General features: G+C 42.5%; 1 protein-coding gene across 6 annotated transcripts in view; it reads right to left on the bottom strand.

Moving 5' to 3' along the window:
* Positions 1 to 653: 653 nt before the first annotated feature.
* C2CD3 (C2 domain containing 3 centriole elongation regulator) overlaps positions 654 to 24,571 on the bottom strand; it is an 88,034-nt gene continuing 64,116 nt past the window's right edge. For 5 of the 6 annotated variants that reach the window (XM_037878699.2, XM_043527436.1, XM_037878627.2 and 2 more), the window contains exons 31-33: positions 23,324 to 24,389; positions 20,984 to 21,092; positions 654 to 1,806 (exon numbers count right to left, since the gene is read on the bottom strand). In XM_037878699.2, coding sequence (XP_037734627.1) covers positions 1,663 to 1,806; positions 20,984 to 21,092; positions 23,324 to 24,389 — 1,319 coding nt within the window. In that variant the 3' untranslated portion in view covers positions 654 to 1,662. The remainder of the gene's footprint in view (positions 1,807 to 20,983; positions 21,093 to 23,323; positions 24,390 to 24,571) is intronic. The other variant, XM_037878884.2, reaches the window with a different exon arrangement.

The raw sequence follows: 24,571 nt of genomic DNA, 5'->3' as shown, positions 1-24,571 counted from the left end.
GATTGCAGAAATAGGGACTAAGTCCCAATAGAGCCGTGGCCTATTATCTAACCTGGAGACCTGAAACAGTGATGAATTACACAGCTGATTTTTCCTGGTGTAGACAAAGTGCTAGAGGTGAGGAGAGGGGATTCCTGCCTTTTTGGCCCATTCAGTCCTTGGCCTCCTTACTGAGACTGCCAACAAGGGGGTCCTTCGTGGCAGTTCAGATTAGTTTGGAGACCTGGACATGTGTCCACTGGGAACTCTGAGGGTCACAGACTCATTCCTTGTAGACACCCAAACTTCATCATATAGTAGCTTTTGAATACTATGGGCCTAAATTAGATTTCAAAGGAGTCGTCATTGCTTGTTTCCAAGCTAACCAGTTCCCTGGGGCTAAACATTTTCAGGGAAAGGCTCCCACAGACAGATGACTTTTACAAAATCCTCTCCCAGCAAAGTTACTAAGGCCCAGACCCTCAAAGGTATTCAGGCACCTAACTTCCATTGATTTCAATGCCCATGGGACTTAGGTGTCTTTAAGGTTCTGGGCTTAAAGGCACAATCCTGCACCACTGAAGTCAATGGGCGTTTTATCACTGACTCCACTGGGAGCAGGATCAGGCTCTAACTTTTTAACATGTGAACAATAACATTTCTAAAACAACATCTTAAACAGCAGGAAGGCATAAAAATACAAGTTTTATTTTATTGAAACAAACTTTGTCATTCAAAATAAGTTAGCATGGTTTGTGTTTAGGTCAGTTATCCAGAGACACTTGAAACTTGTGATTTTTTTAAAATTAGAAATGACTACATAAATTAATAAAAATAAGAAAAATAATTTGTCCACAAAATTCCATACTTACTAGCAAAACAGTCTTGCGTAGATAATTTATTTTACAGTATCTGTACATTTTACTTACAATCTACCCAACCCATATAAAAATAAGCCTTACTTCAGCATTCAAGGCAACAGATTTGTCTTACAAATCAACATGTTTTTTAAAAAGGTCATTAGCATACAAAACAGTGACTGTAGCTTCCCAAGTCTGGGTTGTCTGTGCACATTTGCATGGAGACTGCAATTGTGTGTCTTGTTGCAAAGGATTCTAATGCAGTTTCTCTCAGGGAAAAAAAATTAATGGATATTTCATTTTTCTTAAAACTGAAACAGCTTCTAACTTTCCCTCCGTGTGTCAAGAAAAAAGTAGTGTCCCCAAACAACTGGATGTTCCATTACCTAGCAGGCAAAAAAGGGTAATTAGACGAATTTCCCACAGATGAGATGACACTGGTCAGGTTACTAAAGTCTACCAGTGCCTTACTCCAGTGATCTGATCTTGCAAGATGCACAGCACCCTCAACTTCCAACAGACCCAGGGGAACAGAGGATATTCTGCATCTAAGATTCCCTGTTTGACATGGGTAGTTAACTCCCATTTAAATGAGGGGCAATTACACACATTAAATCAATGAGAGTAAAATCTACTTCTCTTTTAGGAGAGTGGTTCTGTGCTGACATGGTGGGGGCGGGTATGATGACATTTTTCTTCTGAAGTCAGGAGAGTTAAAGTAATTTCCTCTCCCCTTCCTATTGAAAGTGTCATAGTTTCCCCAAAATGTAGAGCATGAGCACTAAAGCAGTTCCTCTCTACACAGCTACTCTGGTTACTTCTACTATTCTTTTTTGGACAATTGTGCAGAAAATATCCTGGCGATTCTTTTTGTTTCTTCTTCTGGCAGATCAGTTGATGTCAGGTTTGGTTTGTGACGGTTCTGTCTTCGATAGGGAATTCCCCCGGCTGCGGCACCATCTCCTGTCTAAGGAAAAGACAGTGACATAATATTAGACACCACTTAGAACTTACACTGAAATGCTTTACTGATCATGAGGAAGCACAGCAATGCGTCTGGGAAGTGCATGGCTGATACTTGGGAATCCAAAGAGATTACCTTTCCTGCTCTTCTTGCTTCCATGGAGGATATAACCTACTGGACGTGCTGTATTTTCCATTGATCTCTCATTCTCCTTTAAATGATTTTCCTCACATTCCACACACCAACAAGCATAATGACTCAGTATGGCAGACAGGAGCCCCAAGTTATCCATCTTCCTGTAGCTTCTAAAAAAGCTTTTAACACCTCCCTTTTCCCCTCCCCCACAAAAACGATTAACTTTAAAGGGACACTGCCAGGTTAAAAATATATTTTAAAGACATTTCCTAACCTTTGTTACTAACATCTTAGATTACAAAATCTGAAAATTTTTGAAAATTATAGTCATATTTTCTCTATTGCTGTTGCTTGCTTACTTTCTGCATTTCTCGATGTTGCACAGTTTAGTCAATGTCACTTTACGGGTCTCACATATTAACACAGTGCTGCACTATCTGGGTTGGAAACCATATCTGAGGAGTGGATAAGGGAATGTATTTGTTTTAAAAATGCTATAGACATTGGGATTAAAAAGAAATGGAAACATTTCTACGATTTCTCAATAGGGGGCCAAATGTGAGCTGTCAGTGGCCCCCTTCAGTGGCTTGAGTTATTAGATTCTTTAGGAAGATGGCTTAGCTCTAGTGTGTGTTAGTATCACATCCAGGTAGTGGTGGACGACTGCTCAGAAGACAAAACACCAAGGATTTTACGGTGGACAGCAACCCTGTAAGTGGGTGGAGGATCCACTATATGGGGGTTTATTAGGTCTTTCCCATCTCTAATTTCTAGGATTCTCAAAAATCCACTTGTTCTCCTTTCAGGGTTGCTGGAACAATTCGTATAGTGGGGGTGCTGAGAGCCATTGAACCAAACTATAAATTCTGTATATAATGGAAACCACTTCAAGACAGGGGGTGCGGGAGCACCCCTAGTTCCAGCATCTATGTCTCCTTTGGAACTAAAGCCACCTGTGAGCTGCATTCAAGCTGTCCACTCATGGATCCTAAGAACAAGTGTCCTCTCCAGATCTTGAGCCCTTCTCAAAGTATTTGCTCTCTGAATGTTACACTTAACAATAGTTGGTCTCCAAGCGCTACGCTTGGTCCTCTCCATTATGAGTAATACACTCTAATAAAACTCCTTACCCATCTTATTCTTTTCTCACTTGGGAAGCAATGGTCCCCCCATGTTTTAAATAGTTAAAACTCAAATGGATAGTTTTTTTGTAAACATCTTCAGCTTATACAGCATCTCCACTTGCCAAATGTCCGCTTATCTCTGTGCATCAGCAACTGTTCATTTAGGTCAGCATAGGGTAACTGTATCTGGCAATTAACTGCTGTGTGGTTAGGGAGGACCCTCCGCCAAAGGCATATTTGTTTCTTAACCCAGTTTTTGAAAATTACTTCACAATGGAAGAGCCTATTTCTTCCTGCCCAAAATGATTCAGGGTCTGCAGTATTTCCCCCAACAAAATATTTCAGGAGCTCAAAGCTTGGGCCGAGAACTAGATAAGAGTCTGAGCTACAAAATTCAGATATGGATTTTAACTCTCAGAAGTTTGTGGATGGCACATCTGTGGGTTCCGGTCTCTCTCTATGCAAAACCCTCTGCTACTGAAGTCAGTGGAGTGAGGACAGATGGTCCAGACTGTAAAAACTAGCATTATAATCCCCAGACACACCTGCTATACTTCCTTTCCTGTAGTCAGACCTCTCCACACAGAAATTAGTCTAGTAACAGAGACCCTCGAAGTTTGAAGAAACCCTTTAGCCATAAAATGCATATTCATTTAAATTATTTTAAAAAGCAGCATACATTAAAACACATGGTTAACATTGACCCCTCTGGGGCCTTCCTCCTTCACTCAGCCCCATCATACACACCGAAAAGCTGAACACTAGCAGAGGGACTTAGGAAAACTTTCTCTCTCCAATAAGTTCAGAACTAGGCCAATTCTGGCAACCACTGAGATATTAAGAGATCAGAGTTTGTCCACTATTGAACATTAAGAATTGGAAGTAAAACTGAGTGCTTTAGGAGCACATAGCTTGGCATAAACTGCACTTCTCTTAACACTGGTTGAAGATAGACTTATCATACTCTAAGCACAGACCAGCCTGTGACCTTTCACCCACATAGCTGAGCTGTCTCTCTTGAGGAAGGTTTTGCAGACTTAGGCTTTGTCTACGCTACGAAATTAAGTCAAATTTATAGAAGTCGGTTTTGTAGAAAGCGTTTTTATACAGTTGATTGTGTGTGTCTCCACACAAATGCTCTAAGTGCATTTAGTTGGTGGAGTGGTCCACAGTACCGAGGCAACTGCCGACTTCGAGAGCATTGCACTTTGGGTAGCTATCCCACAGTTCCCGCAGTCTCCGCCGCCCATTTGAATTCTGGGTAGAAATCCCAATTCCTGATGGGACAAAAACATTGTTGCGGGTGGTTCTGGATACATATCGTCAGGAACCCCCTTCCCTCCCTCCCTCCATGAAAGCAACGGCAGACAATCGTTTCGCGCCTTTTTTCCTGGGTTACCCGTGCAGACACCATACCACGGCAAGCATGGAGCCCGCTCAACTCACCGTATGTCTACTGGGTGCTGGCAGACGCGGTACTGCATTGCTACACAGCAGCAGCTCATTGCCTTTTGGCAGCGGACAGTGCAGTATGACTGGTAGCCATCGTCGCCGTACTCCAGGATGCTCTTTTAGCCGACCTCGGTGAGGTCGGTCGGGGCGCCTGGGCAAACATGGGAGTGACTCAGCCAGGTCATTTCCCTTTTAAGTTTCGTCTCATGGCAATTCAGTCCTGCCGGCAGTCCTACTGCACCGTCTTCTAATGAGCACCCAGGAGATGACGATGGCCAGCAGTCGTACTGCACCGTCTGCTGCCAGCAAGATGTATAAAGATAGATGAAGTGGATCAAAACAAGAAATAGACCAGATTTGTTTTGTATTCATTTTCTCCTCCGTCCCTCTGTGAAATTAACAGCCTGCTAAACCCAGAGTTTTGAGTTCTATCCTTGAGGCGGCCATTCTGTTTCTCCTTGATGCAAAGCCACCCCCTTCGTTGATTTTAATTCCCTGTAAGCCAACCCTGTAAGCCATGCTGTCAGTCGCCCCTCCCTCCGTCAGAGCAACGGCAGACAATCATTTTGCATCTTTTTCCAGCGCAGACGCCAAAGCACTGGGAACATGGAGCCCGCTCAGATCACCGCGGCATTTATGAGCATTATAAAGACCATGTGTGTTATCCAGCAGGATATGCAGAACCATAACCTGCAAGAAAAGCGAAACCAGGCGAGGAGGCGGCGACTGCAGTGTGGTGATGAGAGTGATGAGGACATGGACATAGACTTCTCACAAAGTACAGGCCCCTGCAATGTGCACATCATGGTGTCAGTTGGGCAGGTTCATGGTGTGGAACGCCGATTCTGGGCCAGGGAAACAAGCACAGACTGGTGGGACCGCATAGTGTTGCAGGTCTGGGACGATTCCTAGTGACTGTGAAACTTTCGCATGCGTAAGGGCACTTTCATGGAACTTTGTGACTTGCTTTCCCCTGCCCTGAAGTGCAAGAATACCAAGATAAGAGCAGCCCTCACAGTTGAGAGGCGAGTGGCAATAGCCCTGTGGAAGCTTGCAACGTCAGACAGCTACCGGTCAGTCGGGAATCAATTTGGAGTGGGCAAATCTACTGTGGGGGCTGCTGTGATGCAAGTAGGCAATGCTATCACGGAGCTGCTGATATCAAGGGTAGTGACTCTGGAAAATGTGCAGATCATGGTGGATGGCTTTGCTGCAATGGGATTCCCTAACTGTGGTGGGGCCTTAGACAGAACCCATATCCCTATCTTGGCACCGGAGCACCAAGGCAGCGAGTACATAAACTGAAAGGGATACCTTTCAATGGTGCTGCAAGCACTGGTGGATCACGAGGGACGTTTCACCAACATCCACGTGAGATGGCCAGGAAAGGTACATGACGCTCACATCTTCAGGAACTCTGGTCTGTTTCAACAGCTGCAGCAAGGGACTCACTTTCCAGACCAGAAAATAACCGTTGGGGATGTTGAAATGCCTATAGCTATCCTTGGGGACCCAGCCTACCCCTTAATGCCGTGCTCATGAAGCCATACTCAGGCACCCTGGACAGTAGTCAGGAGCTGTTCAACTAGGCTGAGCAAGTGCAGAATGGTGGTAGAATGTACATTTGGACGTTTAAAAGCGTGCTAGCACAGTTTACTGACTTGGTAAACTCAGCTAAACCAATATTCCCATTGTTATTACTGCTTGCTGTGCGCTCCATAATATCTGTGAGAGTAAAGAGGAGACGTTTATGACGGGGTGGCAGGTTTAGGCAAATAGCTTGGCCGCTGATTATGCGCCGCCAGACACCAGGGCTGTTAGAAGAGTACAGGAGGGCGCGGTGCGCATCAGAGAAGCTTTGAAAACCAGTTTCAGGAATGGCCAGGCTACGGTGTGAAAGTTCTGTTTGTTTCTCCTTGATGGAACGGCGCCCCCCCCCCCGCCCCTGCCCAGTTCACTCTATTTTCCTGTAAGCTAAGCACCCTCCCCTCCCTGCTTCAATCACCGATTGCAGAGGCAATAAAGTAATTGTTGCTTCACATTCACGCATTCTTTAGTTGTATGGTAAAAAAAAAAAAAAAAAAGAAAAAAGAAAAAAGCTGTTATGTGAACGCAAACTGAATTCTTTTACTGCAACCAGTGAACATAAGAATGGCCATGCTGGGTCAGACCAATGCTCCATCTAGCCCAGTATCCTGTCTTCCAAGAGTGGCTCGTGCCGGATGATTCGGAGGGAATTAACAGAACAGGGCAATATTGAGTGATGCATCCTCTGTCATCCAGTTCCAGCTTCTGAAAGCAGAAGCTTTAGAAACACCCGGAACATGGGGTTGTGTCCCTGACCATCTTGGCTAATAGTCATTGATGGACCTATCCTCCAGGAATTTATTTAATTCTTTTTTGACACAGTTATACTTTTGGCTTTCATAATATCCCCTAGCAACAAGTTCCAAAGGCTGACAGTGCATTCTCTGAAGAAGTACTTCCTTATGTTTCTTTTAAACCTGCTGCCAATTAATTTCATTGGGTGACCCCTTAGTTCTTGTGTTATTGAAGATAAGTGTCAAGACTCAATTATAACATGATTGCACTTAAAGATTAGACATTTACCAAGTTATACTAGACCCTTGTGCCAATCACTATGTCATGGAGGACATGGAAATTGTCAAAATGCCCCCAATCTGTGATCTTTTAAACACTTTAAAAAAAAAAAAAAAAAAGAAAAATGTCTACAAAGTCTTGAAATTGAGTAGGTATTTTCTATTAAAGAACAGAATGAATTTTCATTCTGTTTTGACTGTTACTTGTAAAATTAATTCTATGCAAACTCAATGAAATTCAATACTTTGCCATTTACACTGTCATTAATTTTCTGAAAGAAAATTGTGCTTTATACAGGGCCTTTGTTATAACACTGCAGCTTCCCAACTGTGTTGCACCAGATCAGAACATTTACTCTGAAGGGGACCAGTGTCAGGTAATAATGCTACAGCTCTGCAAAACCTTCAAATGATGTCCTCTTTAAACATTCTGAAGAACAAATATTCAAAGGGGTGATAGATTATTTCTGCTAATACCACCCATATACAGCTTCCTGTCTGCTCTATGTCCCTCTCAAGGTTGCTCAAAGACCAAATCAGCAGCTTATTCGCCTCGCTCTCCTCCCCCTGCCAAGTGTCTGTGAAACAGCTGAAACATTAACACTGGCTGGAGAAACCGTAACCAGTTCAAACTGGCTCTGCGCTAACTCTTTTGACCTATGCACACAATTAGTAAGCAAGTTATCCTGAAAATGTAAAACGGAAAGCATGAGTGGTGCTGTTGCTCTGACTCCAGATTAATGTCTTACCACAAAAGTTACATATTTGAAAAGTGTTAAGTATCTTTCTCAAAAATAGCTTGTCAGGATGTCACCCTACTCCACTTCTATGTAAATTAGTTTGATCAGTTCACGCAGGTCCTTCAGCTATTATTAAAGAACCCATGGCAATCTGGGGTATTAACCCTACTGTTCTGGCCAAATTCCACCTTGGATAACTATACTGTGCTTCCCTAAATTTCTTCTGTAGCTTCAAGTGGATGCAGTATTGTTCACTTCCTGTTCTAAATTGTAATGTTACTGTGGGCTGTTTGACAATTGGCCTGTTTCTAACCTAGAGGTGCCTGCATTTCAGGGGTGGGTTCCATCATCTTTTATATATAGTTTGTACATCACTTTACATTTTGAAGTGCTTATGGAACCTTAAGAATGAAAGGAACTAAATGTAAGAATACTGAAGAAGTGGATTTACACTATAATAATGGCAATGGGTTTTTCTAGTGAATTCTCAAGCCAAGGCTATGATTCCACATTACTGAATACGTTGTGTGGTCGGAGATATAGGTAACAAATAAGTAAGATTTGAGTACAGGCTTCATGAGAATATTTCTCTTTAAACCTTCTCAAATCTTTCCCCATTTGTTCCTATATCGTCTCTAATTTATATTTATTTTAAGAAGTGTCAGAATGATAACAGTCCCATTTAATACTCTGTCATTCCACTTCTTATAATGAATTCAACATGCGCCGTCTGTGGATCTGGTATGTACACAACTTCTATTTCTATTGCATTTACCTTTCTACTTTGGTATCTCCCCTCCCTTAAAATGCTGCAACTCCTCAGCCAGCATGCCTGCTTCCCAATGTATTCCTTTTATTAACTCCAAAGCTGCAAAAAGGCTGGTAATAACGCAACCAGATTAAGAGGGGATATGATCAGAGTTTACAGAATAATGAATAGTATAGAGAAGGTAGATTGGGAGCTTCTGTTCTCTCAAACAAAAAGAAAAAAAAGCTGCATTCAATGAAACTGAAAGATGGCAAATTCAAAACTGATGTTTCAAATGATGTGTGATTAGACTGTGGAACTCATTGCCACTAGATGTTGAGGCCAAGAATGTAGCAAGATTCAAAGAAGGTCTGGACATTTATATCGATAACAAGAATATCCAGAGCTATAATAGTGCTAACAAAAATTTTGGAAGGGATGTCAAACCTCATGCTTCAGCACTTAAGCCAATCTAATTATTAGGGAACAGGAAGAGACCTTCATGGGGAACATGTTATCCTACATTTCCCTGCTGTAGGGTTTCTGGAGTCTTCTTCTGAAGTATCTGGTGTTGGCCATCATTGGAGACAAGATACTGGACTAGCTGAATTGTGAATTTCTGATCCAGTACAGAAACTCAGAGTCATAAAGTTTAATGTCAGAAGGGACTACCAGATCATCTAGTCTGACCTCCTGCATATCACAGGCCACTAAACACCACCCAGCATCTCTGCACCAAAACTGACAACCAGAATTATACCCAAGTATTGCAGCCCTCAGGAGACTAAACTATTGTGTGCCATAGGCAGAGAACAGGAGGAACCAAGGGACACTAATATCCGAAGACCCTGCAGTGGCAGGGAATGGATTAAATGAGATCTATGCAGATGTTCCCAGCAAGTGACTCGTGCCCCAGGTTGTAGAAGAAGGCAAAAAATCCTATGTTCCCTTCATGTAACCTGGGATCTGGCAGCAAGGGGCTGTGAAAATCTGCCTGTTCAAGAAGTCCTTGCATCCCCACTTAATGGAACATTTCTCCTCCCTGCACAAAGACCTCATCTCACTGTGCCCAAGTACGAGGAATCAGCTGAGCTCCCTGCAAAACTCAGTTAATACTGGTGGAACTTCAATGATGGGGAGTGGCTGAAGAGGGACTTTGACCTGGTCTTGGGATTTTCCCACTTTTTGGCATATCTCACAAGACTGGACATAGGTAGAAACATCCTTGCCCATTCCCTCCCAGTGGAATGACCTCCCCAAATGGTTTTGGTCCTGTTCACCCCAGCATGGCGACTAGGATGATCATGGGCTAAGCTCAAGAGCTGGACCTGGTACTTAGTTGGAACTACCAACTGTCTCTGAGGATGCCAGTCTTTCTGGTCTCAACCAGAAAGAGTTTCCTTGTATAAAAGTCCTCTTTCGACAACAAACCTGGATCAATTAGAAGAGCTGAGAGATGGTGGGTTGCTCTGTGCCGCCGTCCAAGCTCTCTGGAGGCTTTCATCTGCTTCCTGTTCGGTTTCGAACTGTTCCCTTGATGCTGGAGACATCAGTTCCTCACTGGATTGTGGACCTATGCTTGGTCCCTCTGGAAGCGATGTAGGGGATGGGGCTGTTTCCATTGACTGTGAACCGCTCTCCGCTGGGGCACTATGTCGGGGTTCAGGCTCCAGCTGAGCCTCTTGTGTAGGGTTATCGGCTGCTGCCGGTTCAGGTTCGGTGGGGCTCTCTGGTGTTGGGGTTGCAAGTACTGGATTCAGTGCTGGCAATGGTTCTGGTGCTAGTTGTTCCTCCGGTTCTGGAACTGGCTCTGTCTGGGTCTTTGGGACTGAATCCACTACTGCTGTTGCAGACATTGGCCTGGGGTCCGGGTCCATCACCTCTGACCGGGTCCTAGTAGAAGTTTCCGGAACAGAGCTAGGCGTGACGGCTTGTTTAGCCTGGCTGCGGGTGATCATTCCCACCCTCTTGGCTACCTTCACCTGATTGGCCAAGTCTTCCCCCAACAGCATGGGCATGGGATAATCATCATAGACTGCAAAAGTCCACGTTCCTGACCAGCCCTTGTACTGGACAGGCAACTTGGCTGTAGGCAAACTGAAAGAGTTTGACTTGAAGGGTTGAATCGTCACTTGGATCTCTGGGTTCATTAAATTGGGGTCCACTAAGGAAGCATGGATAGCCGACACTTGTGCTCCAGTGTCCCTCCAAGCGGTGATCTTCTTCCCGCCCACACTCACAGTTTCCCTTCGCTCCGAGGGTATCTGGGCCTGAGGACCTCTGGTGTGATTCTGGTGCAATGAACTGTAATCTGTTGGGGTTCTTGGGGCAGCTGGCCTTCACATGCCCCGTCTCGTTACATTTAAAACATCGTCCAGCTGACGAGTCACTGGGGTGAGGTGGGTTGCTGGAGAACGGTGTGGTGGAACGATAATCTGTCTGGAGGGTTCCTTAGGGCCTTGGGCTGCCCCTGGTAGTAGGGTGTGGTCTGAGGTTGTCCCTTCTGGTATCCGCTCCAACTGCGACCAGTTTTTTTCTTTTCTGCCACCTCCACCCATTTGGCTCCAATCTCCCCCGCCTTGATTACAGTTTTAGGCTTCCCATCTAGGATGTATCTTTCTATTTCCTCAGGAACACCCTCTAAGAACTGCTCCATTTGCATTAGAAAGGGCAAATCTTCCGGAGATTTAACACTCACTCCTGATATCCAGGCATCCCAATGTTTCACAATGTGGTAGGCATGTCGGGTAAATGACATGTCTGATTTCCACTTTAGGGCTCTGAACCGCCGAAGGGAATGCTCGGGTGCTAGCTCCATTTTGACTCTCGCCTTGGTTTTAAACAGTTCATACTTGTTCATGTGTTCCTTAGGCATTTCAGCCGCCACCTCAGCTAAGGGTCCACTGAGCTGCGGCCTCAGCTCTACCATGTCTTGGTCTGTAGAGATGCTGTAGCCAAGGCAGGTCCTTTCGAAGTTTTCTAAGAAGGCCTTGGTATCATTGCCTGGGATGTGAAGCGGTACCTGGAGAAGGATTGCTATTCTGCTGAGCCTTTGCCTTCTCCATCTCCAGTGCATGCTTCCTCTCTTTTTCCTTTTCCTCCAGTTCTTTTTCCCTTGCCTCCATAGCTCTCCTGTGAGCAGCCTCTTGGTTCTTTTCTACCTCCATAGCTCTCCAGTGGACAGCCTCTTGTTTTTTTTCTGCCTCTTTCGCTGCCTCTATTTCTTTGTCCTTTGCCTCCATAGCTCTCCTGTGGGCAGCTTCTAGGGCTTTTTCTGCCTCTTTCACTGCCTCCAGTCTGGTTAACTCCAATTTGTGTTGTGTCTTGGTTTCTGTCATGTTTGCCTCTCTGTTTTTAACTAACTTTACACCCGAGAGTTAGAAATAAAACAAACAAAAAACTTGGCTTGTAAAATTTTGCTGTGCTGTAACCGGATACCTATGTTCTCTGATAGTGATTGTTATCCTACAGAAAAATCCTTAAAAAAAAACAACACAAAACCTAACACCTTTGTCTCCAGGCAAATAGACAGAAAACCCCTCTAGTTGCTCTTAGGAAAAAAAAAAACTTCTTCAGGTCTGTGAAGACTTGTGAATTTCCCTGCAGGAGGTTAACTACCCTGCCTTTAGGTAGAGAAAACTCCAGCTCACAAAAGGCAATTCCCTTTTGTCTCTGCTCTGGCCCCAAAGCAGAGACAAAAAAAACTAACTGCTTTCAGCCGAAAACCTGCTTTCCAGCAGCCCAAAGGAAAAAAAAAATTCCTTTTTAAAATCTGTGCTTCTAACACCTTTGTCTCCAGGTAAATAGCTCTTTATCAACAGAGGCCAATGTAGGACACTGTGAGGCTAACTCCAATTTGCTCCCAGAGCTGAGCCTGCTTCTTAGCATCTGTGGCATTCCCAGTGAGCCATCAACCCATCCCCATGTCAAGTTCCAATGAAACAGTATTACTGTGTAAAAACAACGATTTTCATGATAGTTCTCCCTACAAATGTTAACTCTTGTCCATATTCTCTGTCGATCTAAATGGCAAGGCCTTCAGAAATGCATTCCCTTACTCAGCTTTAGAACCTGTTCTGTAGCTGAAAGAGAACATCAGGTATATAGGCTCGGTCTTAAAAAAATATATATCGAGACTGGCTACAGAATTTCATCCACTTGGTTTTAAAGGATTTTTAGCTTTCTGCTGCGTTTGCCATTTTTGTGAGTACATTACAACTGACGCAGGTCAGTTTAGTGATCTCAAACATACGAACTCTCATCTTGTACTTAAGCAACAACTACAGCCTGCTCCCACTGAAGCCAAAAGGAATTTTGCCACTGACTCTGCTAAGAGCAGGATCTCACCCTAAGGCAGGATAGTAAACCTTAGGTGATGTTATAAAGGCATAAAAGGATATGATTATCTTGAAATCGTTATCTGGAATGCCTCATTGCTATTATGCAATGGACTTTATACTTTTTAGACCTGTTCATTTCTTGGACATGACAGAAATGGCTGACTCAGAAATCACTAGCTGTGCCCAAAATTCTAAAGTCATTCCATTATTATAGCTTTTATGATAGTGACAATTGTTACAATTACAGGGGGACTTTGTTGAGTATCTGAAAACAGGATTGTAATCATTCTGAAAAACTCTCCTTTGGGGCTGAAGTTTTCCATGTTAGAGCTTAGCCCCGAAGTAATTTCTTTTTAGAAAGTGAAGCAAGTTTTTTAAATTCTTTGTTAAATTATTAAAGAGTGTAGAGAAAATTATTTAAAGACTTTTTTTTTTTTTTGCTTAAAAGTAACCCAAAGACCACTGGAAAAACCTTATTCTGCATGCAAATAGACCTTAAAAGTTACCCTGTTATGCTGGCAGACCACTCATGAATGTGAGTGCCAACCTCAGGGCAGACTGTTACATATCAGCGCACAAATCATTCCAGACAGCCCGACACATGCATCCAACATGTAGCCCAACATGTAACTGTTAGGTTTGCAACATCTGTGTGTCCTGAAGTGAAAGACATGTCACAAACAGCCGTTTCAACTGACATGTCATCACCTAGGAGAGGTAGCTGCCTCAGCAGAAAAATACAGTACAAGATGCTGCAGGTCTGCTGTTACACATCACAAAAGACTAATATTCTTGGTCGCATTTAGGACAAGTCATTAATAGACTAAAATTGCCCAAAAGAGAACACAACTCAGAGCTGAAGAATGATAGAAATCATATGTAGGCTGACCATTCCCTACTGGGTTATGTGGTGAGATTAACTTGTGTGTTTCTGAGAGTATATGGACTATATTATGCTTGTAAAACATGCCACTGATATGTGAATTTCAGAGAGCTGTACATAAATTACTGCTGGGTAGGTCATACTATGCCCCTTTTGAGATGTGTCAGATACATGTATCTGAATTAATGCACCTTTTGGAGGGCACACATCCTGCCATAGGTACAGTTGTGGTGCAGAGATGGCATCTTCTGAGATGAAGTTCCATATTTGTTGCTATACATGTGCAGATCTGACTCAAACCCTGAGAAATGAAGGGCACAGTAAAGATGTTCTCAACTCACATAACATACTAGAAGTTTGAGTATTAGGTTAAGGAAGGTGGTTTAGCTTCATTGTACTTTTGGGGATAAGCATATAGACAAGGTATCTACTTTTATAGCTAGCTCTGCACAAAAATATTTACTGTTTAAAATATGTTAGTGCCTTGCAACGAGTACGCAACTTAGTGAAGCATACTGAACCAATGTGGCATTTTTATGATGCACCTTTGACATCAAAAATTGTGACTCCCCTATAAAAACAATTTTAACCTCCTGCATAGTTTCCAGAGCACACACTTGAAACCATGCTATGTTTACTCCATTCCTGTCCAGAGAAACTGCCTGTGCCAGTTCAGTTCATGGCCTGAATGTTGGTTGACACCTGCTCTGGTTTCCTCTTTCTAGGTCTCTGAGCCAATAAAATCACACATGATCTGTGAATACCTGATGCACAGCCTTATTAGTGTACATCTTTAATCCGCAAAACAGTAAGAGGAAAGAGGCTCATGTATAAAAAGATCATGCTTTGATTTTCCTTTTATAGAAATGACCATGATTTTCCAGGACACTGCAGGAGAACTCACGATTATGTAATGACGGTGTGCCAGGGATACAAGTAAAGTGAACACTCTTATGAATATTTTATTCAAATCTTGAGGCTCAGGCTGTTTAAATGTCAAAGAAGTCTGGATAACAGAGAGAACTTTGAAAACATTATGTACCTTGGTGCTGTGTTTGTTTGGCAGCTGATTTTATTCTTGCATTAGTAAAAGTGTGAAAACAGTTCTAGACTGCACAATTACATGTTCAGAAAAGTGACATTGCATGCACTTTTGGTGCCTGTGCAGTAGAAGGTTTGCGTGAAGCCATGAGTCTTGGTGTGTGTTATGCCTTCTGAATTCAGATTGATTACAATCATCTGCATGGACCGTAGAGCAACCCTTTCTACTCTTTCTTTCTGGGCATCCTTTCCTTGGCAACAAGGGAAAGAATGTCAACATTTGTCTCCAATACACTATGATGACAACTTTGACAAGTATAAGTCCCCTAGCCCAGACTCTCTAAATATCTTGAGCATAGGAAAATAAGTCCCTAGTTGTAGAGAAGTGGGGGCAGGAAGTGGTAATTGGTATGGAAGCATTAAACTAGGAATAATCATAAGAGGCAAGAAAGGCTGATTATATTATTGCTAAGGAGTTCCATCCTCGTCATGAATAGGAATATAATATCTTGAAGGTCTGGCAAGAGACACAAGAGGCTGTGTTGCTTTGATGGTAAATGGGTTTAGAATATGAATGGAAAAGATATATCCTGGGTAGAATTCTGCTTTCAGTATAAATTACCTACCCCGTTGGGACATTCTTGGAGGCAAAAACAACAAATCTTGATAGTTTAAAAATAACAAAGCTTATTTAACTGTCCGGCTTTTAAAATATGTTTTCAATAAGGCCTCATACTGATGGGGTGATCAGTTAACTATGAAAGGAAGAGAACTTCAGTTTGCATTTCATAGCTCAGATCCTATTCTGGAATCTCCTTATTTTTTATTATTCTATCACAACAGCGTCAAAAAAGCTGCAGTGTGGTAGATGCTGCCCAAGCTTATAGGAATGCATGATTCCTGTCTGGAAGAGTTTCCGATCCAACTTAAGAGAAGATGGAGCAAGCGAATGCAAGAAAGAAAAGGAGGGAAGGGAAGTCAAGAATAAATGTTTATGTGGTTATGCAGACTGGATATGTGCAAAACTTAATGGTTCTGAGTCATTTAAAAAGTAGTTAAATGTTTAAAGTAAACAAATATCAGGCAACACTGGCTGTTGCTCAACTTGCAGGTCATCAGAAATGGTCTTGAGAAAGGATTTGAAGGAGAGCATATGACATAGATCAGTTCATACTATGTTGAGGCAGAGTGGAAGAAGGCATGGAGATGCAGAAGTTGACAAATGGGGGGGTCAAAGCTGGCATTGTTGGTAGATCAGAGGGGCAGAGGATGAACTGGTAAGAGAAGACCAGAGAAGCATGGAGGAGAAGACTTGGGAAGGGCCTTGAAGACTGGAAGCTGGAGCCTGATGTGGTGAAAATCTGAATTCAGTGTTTTTTAAATTTTTTTATATGGCTCAGCAAAATTCAGACACCTGGCCCGTGATGCCAGGCTTCAGGCTGAAATCTGAGCTGCAGCCTCCACTCAGTAAAGATCACCAACCTGTCCTTGGACAGACTCCTCCTATAGTGCCTTCGCCTCCTTCCATATTGACAGTCAAGTCCCTCTACCTGCTCATCTACTCTCTTATATCATCACCACTTTGGGCAGGAAGGCAAAAAGCAGCTCAATCAGGGGAACGGATGGCGGCAGAGGCACGTAAGAGGCTGGGTAGGGGGTGTTTGCCAGCTGCCATGTGAGAGAAGCGGGGGGGGGGGGGGAAGGGGGGTGGTGTTGATCTTCAGTAGAAAGCCACACCTGCAGCTTATATTTGTGTCTCTGAAGTTTGATGAATTCTGAAAAAAACCTAAAACAAAGCTAGAGTTCAAAACTGACATTCCGAATATCCTAATCAAGACCACACAAAAATGCAGAAACCCCATTGTTTCAAGCTCTGCAGTTCACCTTTATATGAATTCAACCTACATTTAGAAAAGTTTGGTTTTACCCATACTGGTCACAGGTTCTGAACTTGCACTGTAATTCCTATACTGTTAACTGAAAGGACCTTTATGTTTAAGGGCCCAAATTTGCTCCCACTGTAGTAAATGGCAAAGCTTTTGTAAACATTAGGGAGAAGGACTGGGTCAGAACTTTGAAAATCTGAAAAAAATACTAATCTTTTTTCCCTCTTTATTTACAAACTTCAGCCAATATTCTATGGTGTAAAACTGACATCCTCCCTTGTTACAGAAGCTAATTTTGTCATTGGTTTACATACCCTATAGTTATGTTTTCACTCTTGCTAAATTCCAGTGGAGGAAGGAGAGGGATGATCTTGTGGTTAAGGCACTGGACTCGGGATAACTGGGTTCAATTCCCAGCTCCGCCACAGACTTTCTGTGTGACCCCTTTGCAAGTCACTTTCTCTTGGGCTCCATCCCCAATCTATAAAATGGGTACAATGCTTCTTTTCTGCAACCCTTTTGTCTGTCTTGTCTATTTAGATTGGTTTCAGAGTAACAGCCGTGTTAGTCTGTATTCGCAAAAAGAAAAGGAGTACTTGTGGCACCTTAGAGACTAACCAATTTATTTGAGCATAAGCTTCCGTGAGCTACAGCTGCATCCGATGAAGTGAGCTGTAGCTCATGAAAGCTTATGCTCAAATAAATTGGTTAGTCTCTAAGGTGCCACAAGTACTCCTTTTCTATTTAGATTGTAAGCTCTCTGGGGCAGGGATTTTCTGTTACTAAGTGCTTAGATAGTATAGAGCACAATCGGGTGAGGCCTGCATGCTTACTGTAATATAGAAATACTACTGTTAATGCCAACAATAAAATACCCCTGGAATTAACCTTGTTTAAAGTGAGAAAAATGACTAATTCAACACTATTTGGTTAACACCCTTCCTTATTATTCTTAGTCATTTCTAGAACTGTAGTGGCTGAAAGGACTCATTCAGGCTTGAGTTTTTATGTTCTAACTTTAACTACTCATTTTGTAGCTGGATAAAGAGGAGATTCAAACAGTATTTTATTATTTATGAAGCCAAAGTTGTGGATCTCTCTCTATGTATTTGTAAATCACCAAGGGCGTTCCCCTGAGGAATTTACTGCCTAAGGGTCTGATCCTGTGAAGACAGGAATCCCCTAAGCCCTCACTGATTTGCACTGGTGTTGCAGGTATTCAGCACTTCCCAGGGGTGCTCAGCATTAACCACTGATTCTTTACCAGTGAATTGTGGGAGAATTTGTTTGTCCATCTGGGCACATAGTGGGATTTGTGGGAAGGCACTGGAGAACCACCAGCACTCAAATGATTTAGCCGGCGTCCTTACTGCAAAATGATGGGTTACCAACAGGAGTGAAAGCTGTATCCCCAGCCGAGCCAGCCAGCCTGAGTTTAAAGCAACATCAAACTGGGATGAGAAATCATGTATGTGGACAGGAGGTGGGTTAGGGGCAACAGCTGAGTAGAGAGCAGTTCTTCAATTTCCATCCCACCATCAACCTCAGCCTTGACCAGTCCACAGAAAAGATCCACTTCCTGGACACTACGGTGCTAATAAGCGATGATCACATAAACACCACCCTATACCGGAAACCTACCGACCGCTATGCCTACCTACATGCCTCCAGCTTTCATCCAGACCACACCACACAATCCATTGTCCACAGCCAAGCTCTTCGGTACAACCGCATTTGCTCTAACCCCTCAGACAGAGACAAACACCTACAAGATCTCTATCAAGCATTCTTACAATTACAATACCCACCTGCTGAAGTGAAGAAACAGATTGACAGAGCCAGAAGATTACCCAGAAGTTACCTACTACAGGACAGGCCCAGCAAAGAAAATAACAGAACGCCACTAGCCATCACCTTCAGCCCCCAACTAAAACCTCTCCAACGCATCATCAAAGATCTACAACCTATCCTGAAGGATGACCCATCACTCTCACAGATCTTGGGAGACAGGCCCGTCCTTGCTTACAGACAGCCCCCAACCTGAAGCAAATACTCTCTAGCAACCACACACCACACAACAGAACCACTAACCCAGGAACCTATCCTTGCAACAAAGCCCGTTGCCAACTGTGTCCACATATCTATTCAGGGGACACCATCATAGGGCCTAATCACATCAGCCACACTATCAGAGGCTCATTCACCTGCACGTCTACCAATGTGATATATGCCATCATGTGCCAGCAATGCCCCTCTGCCATGTACATTGGTCAAACTGGACAGTCTCTACATAAAAGAATAAATGGACACAAATCAGATGTCAAGAATTCAAAAACCAGTCGGAGAACATTTCAATCTCTTTGGTCACTTGACTACAGACCTAAAAGTTGCAATTCTTCAACAAAAAAAGTTCAAAAACAGACTCCAATGAGAGACTGCTGAATTGGAATTAATTTGCAAATTGGATACAATTAACTTAGGCTTGAATAGAGACTGGGAGTGGATGTGTCATTACACAAAGTAAAACTATTTCCCCATGTTTATTCTCCCCCCCCCTCCCCCAACCCCGACTGTTCCTCAGATGTTCTTGTCAACTGCTGGAAATGACCCACCTTGATTATCACTACAAAAGGTTCCCCGCCCCCGCTCTCCTGCTGGTAATAGCTCACCTTACTGGATCACTCTCATTACAGTGTGTATCGTAACACTCATTGTTTCATGTTCTCTATGTATATAAATCTCCCCAATGTATTTTCCACTGAATGCATCCGATAAAGTGAGCTGTAGCTCATGAAAGCTTATGCTCAAATAAATTTGTTAGTCTCTAAGGTGCCACAAGTACTCCTTTTCTTTTTGCGGATACAGATTAACATGGCTGCTACTCTGAAAACTGAATCAGAGATTAGCAACAGAAAGCTAAGTGAAAGAGTTTTGGGGATGGATTCTGAGCAGAATATCATTAAGATTCTTCCAGATTTCATCCAGAATATACATAAACAACACAAAAAGTAATCTTGTTAAACAATAAGGGGAAATTCATGCCCGCTCATTACAATCAAACTCTAAGTTTGAGTCCTTGAAGCATCCTATAACTGAGAGGCTTCTTTGATATTTATTTATATTACGATCAGGAATGAGTTACTCTGGAGAGTAAAAAGAGTGCTTAGCTGAATGCAAACAGCTTGCGTTCAAGTCATTCATTAATTACAGAAATAGAAAGTCAAATCAAAGGATACCTGACCCTAAAAACTTCTGAAAGCTCCAGAGAAGGAGAATTTTTAATTACTTCAGGGAAACACTGTTTGTAACACTGGGAAATAAAATTTTACTCCTAAAAATAGGCTAATACATAGAGAGCAAAATTCAGAAAAAATAAATACTCAAATCAGCAGTCGCAGGTGTAGTGACAATACTGTAAACATGTTTGCCAATTTCAGGTAGTTTATTACTTCAGGGCCATTAGGTTCTGCCTGTTTTTGTTCTGTTTAACTAAGCAAGATGTTCCTTGTTACGTAAACGTTCTGTTCCGCATTGGTTTCAAAGGGAGAGGAATGAACACATTACTTCTGCTGGAAGTGGTAGCAAATAGCCCATCTGCTGCAATACCAAGATCTGCACCAGTGAAACTAACACTGATTTCTTGTGTTCACTGCGAGATGCAAACAATATTTAGTCCCCATAAAAACTGACACCCTAAAAATTTCTGAAAATTATAATGCCCCTATTCCCTAACAAAGCAAAACATCGCAAGCAAATACGTTTTTGTGCATAGAATTTTGAAAACACAGCAAAAGCACCCAATTTTCAGAGCTGGGTATTTAAAGTTAGGCACCTAAATTCATACTAAGACACATAAGTAGGAATGGTCTGATTTTAAGAAGTGCTGAGCACCTGCAGATCTCAAACTTCAATGGAGTTATTTCTGGTTTGCCCCCAGGGGACAGGAGAATCAGATCCAGTGACTACATAGGCAAATACAGCAGCTATGATATATGCTAGAATACCATAACTAACACAGCCTTGAACACTGGAAACTGGTTTCACTGAGAGGGGAAATGTTCATCATGAACAACAAGGTTCGCACCTACCCTTTTTGAAAACTGTTATGGGATCTCTTATGTAAAACCTGAAAGCCAAAGAAGGCGGAAGGAACTTCCATTTAATATCTTCTCTGGGAGGAGGGCAGTCATTTAGATAGGACTGTAAAAGATTAAGAGTTCACCATACTTACTTTATTAGCTGTGGCAAATGGGCAAGAAGAAGAAATATTGAGCATTCTCATGGAGACTTCCAAATGTTGGGGTGGAAGAAAAAAGTTAGGAAGGACAATAGGATCTGGTCTGAACAGAGCTGTTAAGCAATAACATTTTGCAGTGTTTTACAATGATAGAAAACTCTGTAGTTATGCATTTAGATTCAGCATTATCACAAAAGCTGTTCTTAATGGATCCATGATTTTCTAAATAATCCTATTTATTTTTAATCTCTGAACGTTAGATAATTCAGATCACTCAGCTCTGCTGCATAGTTCCACAGAGTACAGAACATTAACGTAATATGACACTCCTGTAGATCCTTATTCTGAAAAATCCAACATGCTTTACAAAAGGTGATATGTGAAATATAGGTATTACTTTGACGATTACTGAAATGTGGCAATTCTCTTTAATTAATTAAAACAATAAAGTTATCTAAGTCTCTTTTAAAATGGAATCATAGAATCAGGGTTGGTGGGGACCTCAGGAGGTCATCTAGTCCAACCCCCTGCTCAAAGCAGGACCAATCCCCAACTAAATCATCCCAGCCAGGGATTTGTCAAGCCGGGCCTTAAAAACCTCTAAGGAAGGAGATTCCACCACCCCCTGAGGTAACCCATTCCACTGCTTCACCACCCTCCTAATAAAAAAGTTTTTCCTAATATCCAACCTAAACCTCCCACACTTCAACTTGAGACCATTACTCCTCGTTCTGTCATCTGATACCACTGAGAACAGTTTAGATCCATCCTCTTTGGAACCCCCTTTTAGGTAGTTGAAAACAGCTATCAAATCCCCCCCCTCATTCTTCTCTTCTGCAGACTAAATAATCCCAGTTCCCTCAGCCTCTCCTCATAAGTCATGTGCTCCAGCCCTCTAATCATTTTTGTTGCCCTCCACTGGACATTTTCCAATTTTTCCACATCCTTTTTGTAATGTGGGGCCCAAAACTGGACAGAGTACTCCAGATGAGGCCTCACCAATGCCGAATAGAGGGGAATGATCGCATCCCTAGATCTGCTGGCAGTGCCCCTACATATACAGCCCAAAATGTTGTTAGCCTTCTTGGCAACAAGGGCACACTGTTGACTCATATCCAGCTTCTCATCCACCGTAACCCCTAGGTCCTTTTCTGCAGAACTGCTGCCTTTTCTGAAGAACTGCAGAAAGGAAACATGGCAAGCTGCAATAGTGCACACCAACATTACACAATTGTTTTGTTGGCAAGAAGTGAAAAATAGCTTTCAGTTCAAGCTGTTCAGAAAAATGCACGTAGGCAGCATGTAATTAGCCAGACTGAAATGTGATCGAGACACTGTGATTAATACGCCTAATCCCTGCACAAAGTGTCATGGGAATTAATGGACCCCACAAATGGTCAGGAACCCAATTACAGATCACTTGACTGATAGCAGAACAATGCTTCCTAATACGCTGCTGGGCCATCAATTCTGGTTTAAGAGGGAAGAATGCTACATACTGAATCCCCACTTCCTACAGCCCCTACGTATTCCCATTCAAATAATGGCCAGGTCCAAATTGTGAAGTCTCCTGGGATCACAACACAAGGTGGTACTGGCTGCAATAAAACTAAATTTGATAATTTTGACACTTCCAAAAGTAATACAAGTTAGGACTAAAACTGTGACCTTAATCCATTCAATTGTGCCCAAGTATTACAACACATGCAGTTTGTAAGATGACCCTTAATTGGGGGACTATTGCTAAACCTATGCACAACAGAGTTGTTCAAGACACAATTTTCCAGTTAAAGAAAGCTGCATCCAGTTTGCTCCATGTAGTGTTTGGGAAGATACCGGTGGGAGGGGGCAGGAAGGGGTGGAATTGATCATGTATTAATTGCCAACTGTAATTGAAAATTAAGTTTTTGATTAAAATGGACTAACCCTCTGGTTAATTAACACTAATGTGCTTACAAGTGACAGACCAACATGGGATCTCAGTGTTCGGGGATCCATCAGTTTCCATCCAGCTTTAACATTAGTTTAAATCAATCAGAAAAAATGGAACAGTTTAAACAAGAAGCATTTTGCCAGACAATGGCTGAAACAAGAGCTTGAAAGTTCACACATAAAAATTGGTAAAATACACAATTCTGGTTAGGTTGAATCCTTGCCTGTTAAGTTTTACACCAGCAGATACTTTTACAATCCCTCCCCCACCCCCCAAAAAGAGAGATTTAAAAGGAAAATGTAACCCAGTCATAGTGGTGATCACCAATTACGTTCTAATAGAGCCACTCACTATTTCTTAGCATGCAAACTGCACTTGATGAAAAAGACAAAAAAGGATACAACACAATACTAGATTTCACAGACTTTTCTGACTCTTCAGGCAGGTCCTCATGGCTCTCATCAGAGCAGCTCCCGCTATTTCTTGTAGACTCTGACTGGGCAGATAAATTCTGAATATGCGTCCCTTCATCAGACTCATTTCCTTCCTCACCTTGATAGTCTGCATCTAAATACTCACTACTTTCCTCCTTTCTTTCTCTGGCAATGGTCTTGACCACACCAAAATCTCCACTGCCTGGTAAATCCAGTGGTTCTCCAGATATTGCATGAAACTCTTTGTCTTGTTCTGCTTCTTGGGCTTCAATTGCTCCATTGTGATTGACATTCTCTTTTTCTAATGACCCAACATTTGCTTGATGCATTTTGGGTAAATGTGCAGGCTGAAACCTCTCTGAATCAGTTGCTTCAGTATCGCTATTTGGACCTTCAACACCTTTTTTCATTACACATGCAGCATTCTCTTCAATATAGGGACTAGCATAGGATCTAGCAGTGCTGGGCATACTTGGGTGGTTGTTCTCTGGTATACTGGACAAAGAGCTACTTCTTATACTCTCTCCTTTTTGTAAATATTCAGTAGCCACTGAGTATTGGTTCTCATTTCTCAAGTCTATTGGCTGTCTGTCGGGGCCCTGCTCCCCTTCAGATACAATGCTGGACCAGGGACTGGTTTTGTCAGTTACAGTAGTTATTTCATTCAGAGTCCTTGGTTCTATGACATCCTCTTCATACTCTTCATCGCTGTTGGACCGGATGACGTGTGTATCCTCCTCTGTCTGGATGTGGTCCAATGATACCGGATGCTCATTTTCAATGACTGCTTGGTCTAGAAATTCATAGAGCATACCTCTCCTAAATGCAGACCTTCCAAGAGAGAATACAGGTGATGTATCTGTGTGGACATTTGGCGATTCCATTCTTGATTGGTCTTGGTGCATCTCAGTTCTCACTGCTCCATCCTTTTGATCCGATGCAACATGAAGGGCATGTTTAGTGTCTGAATTTCTGATATTGTCTTGAAGCACATTTGAAGATTCTTTGGTATTTTTCGTTATAGTCTGCAAATCTGATTGATGGTAAACAGCATCAGTACATACAAGAGATGAAGGCTTCAACTCTGATTGTTACTCTTTATAACTATAGTAGTGCTATAGCTGCACTACTTGTGAATAACCACATATGCAATGAATGATTAAAGGAGCTAAATATGTAAAACTTGGGTCAAATAAAAATGGGGACAACTGGAAG

Source organism: Chelonia mydas, chromosome 1 (genome assembly GCF_015237465.2).
Source record: "Chelonia mydas isolate rCheMyd1 chromosome 1, rCheMyd1.pri.v2, whole genome shotgun sequence".
NCBI lineage: Eukaryota > Metazoa > Chordata > Testudines > Cheloniidae > Chelonia > Chelonia mydas.
The sequence above is the reverse complement of the archived record's forward strand: the minus strand, read 5'-3'. Positions and strand labels throughout refer to the sequence as shown.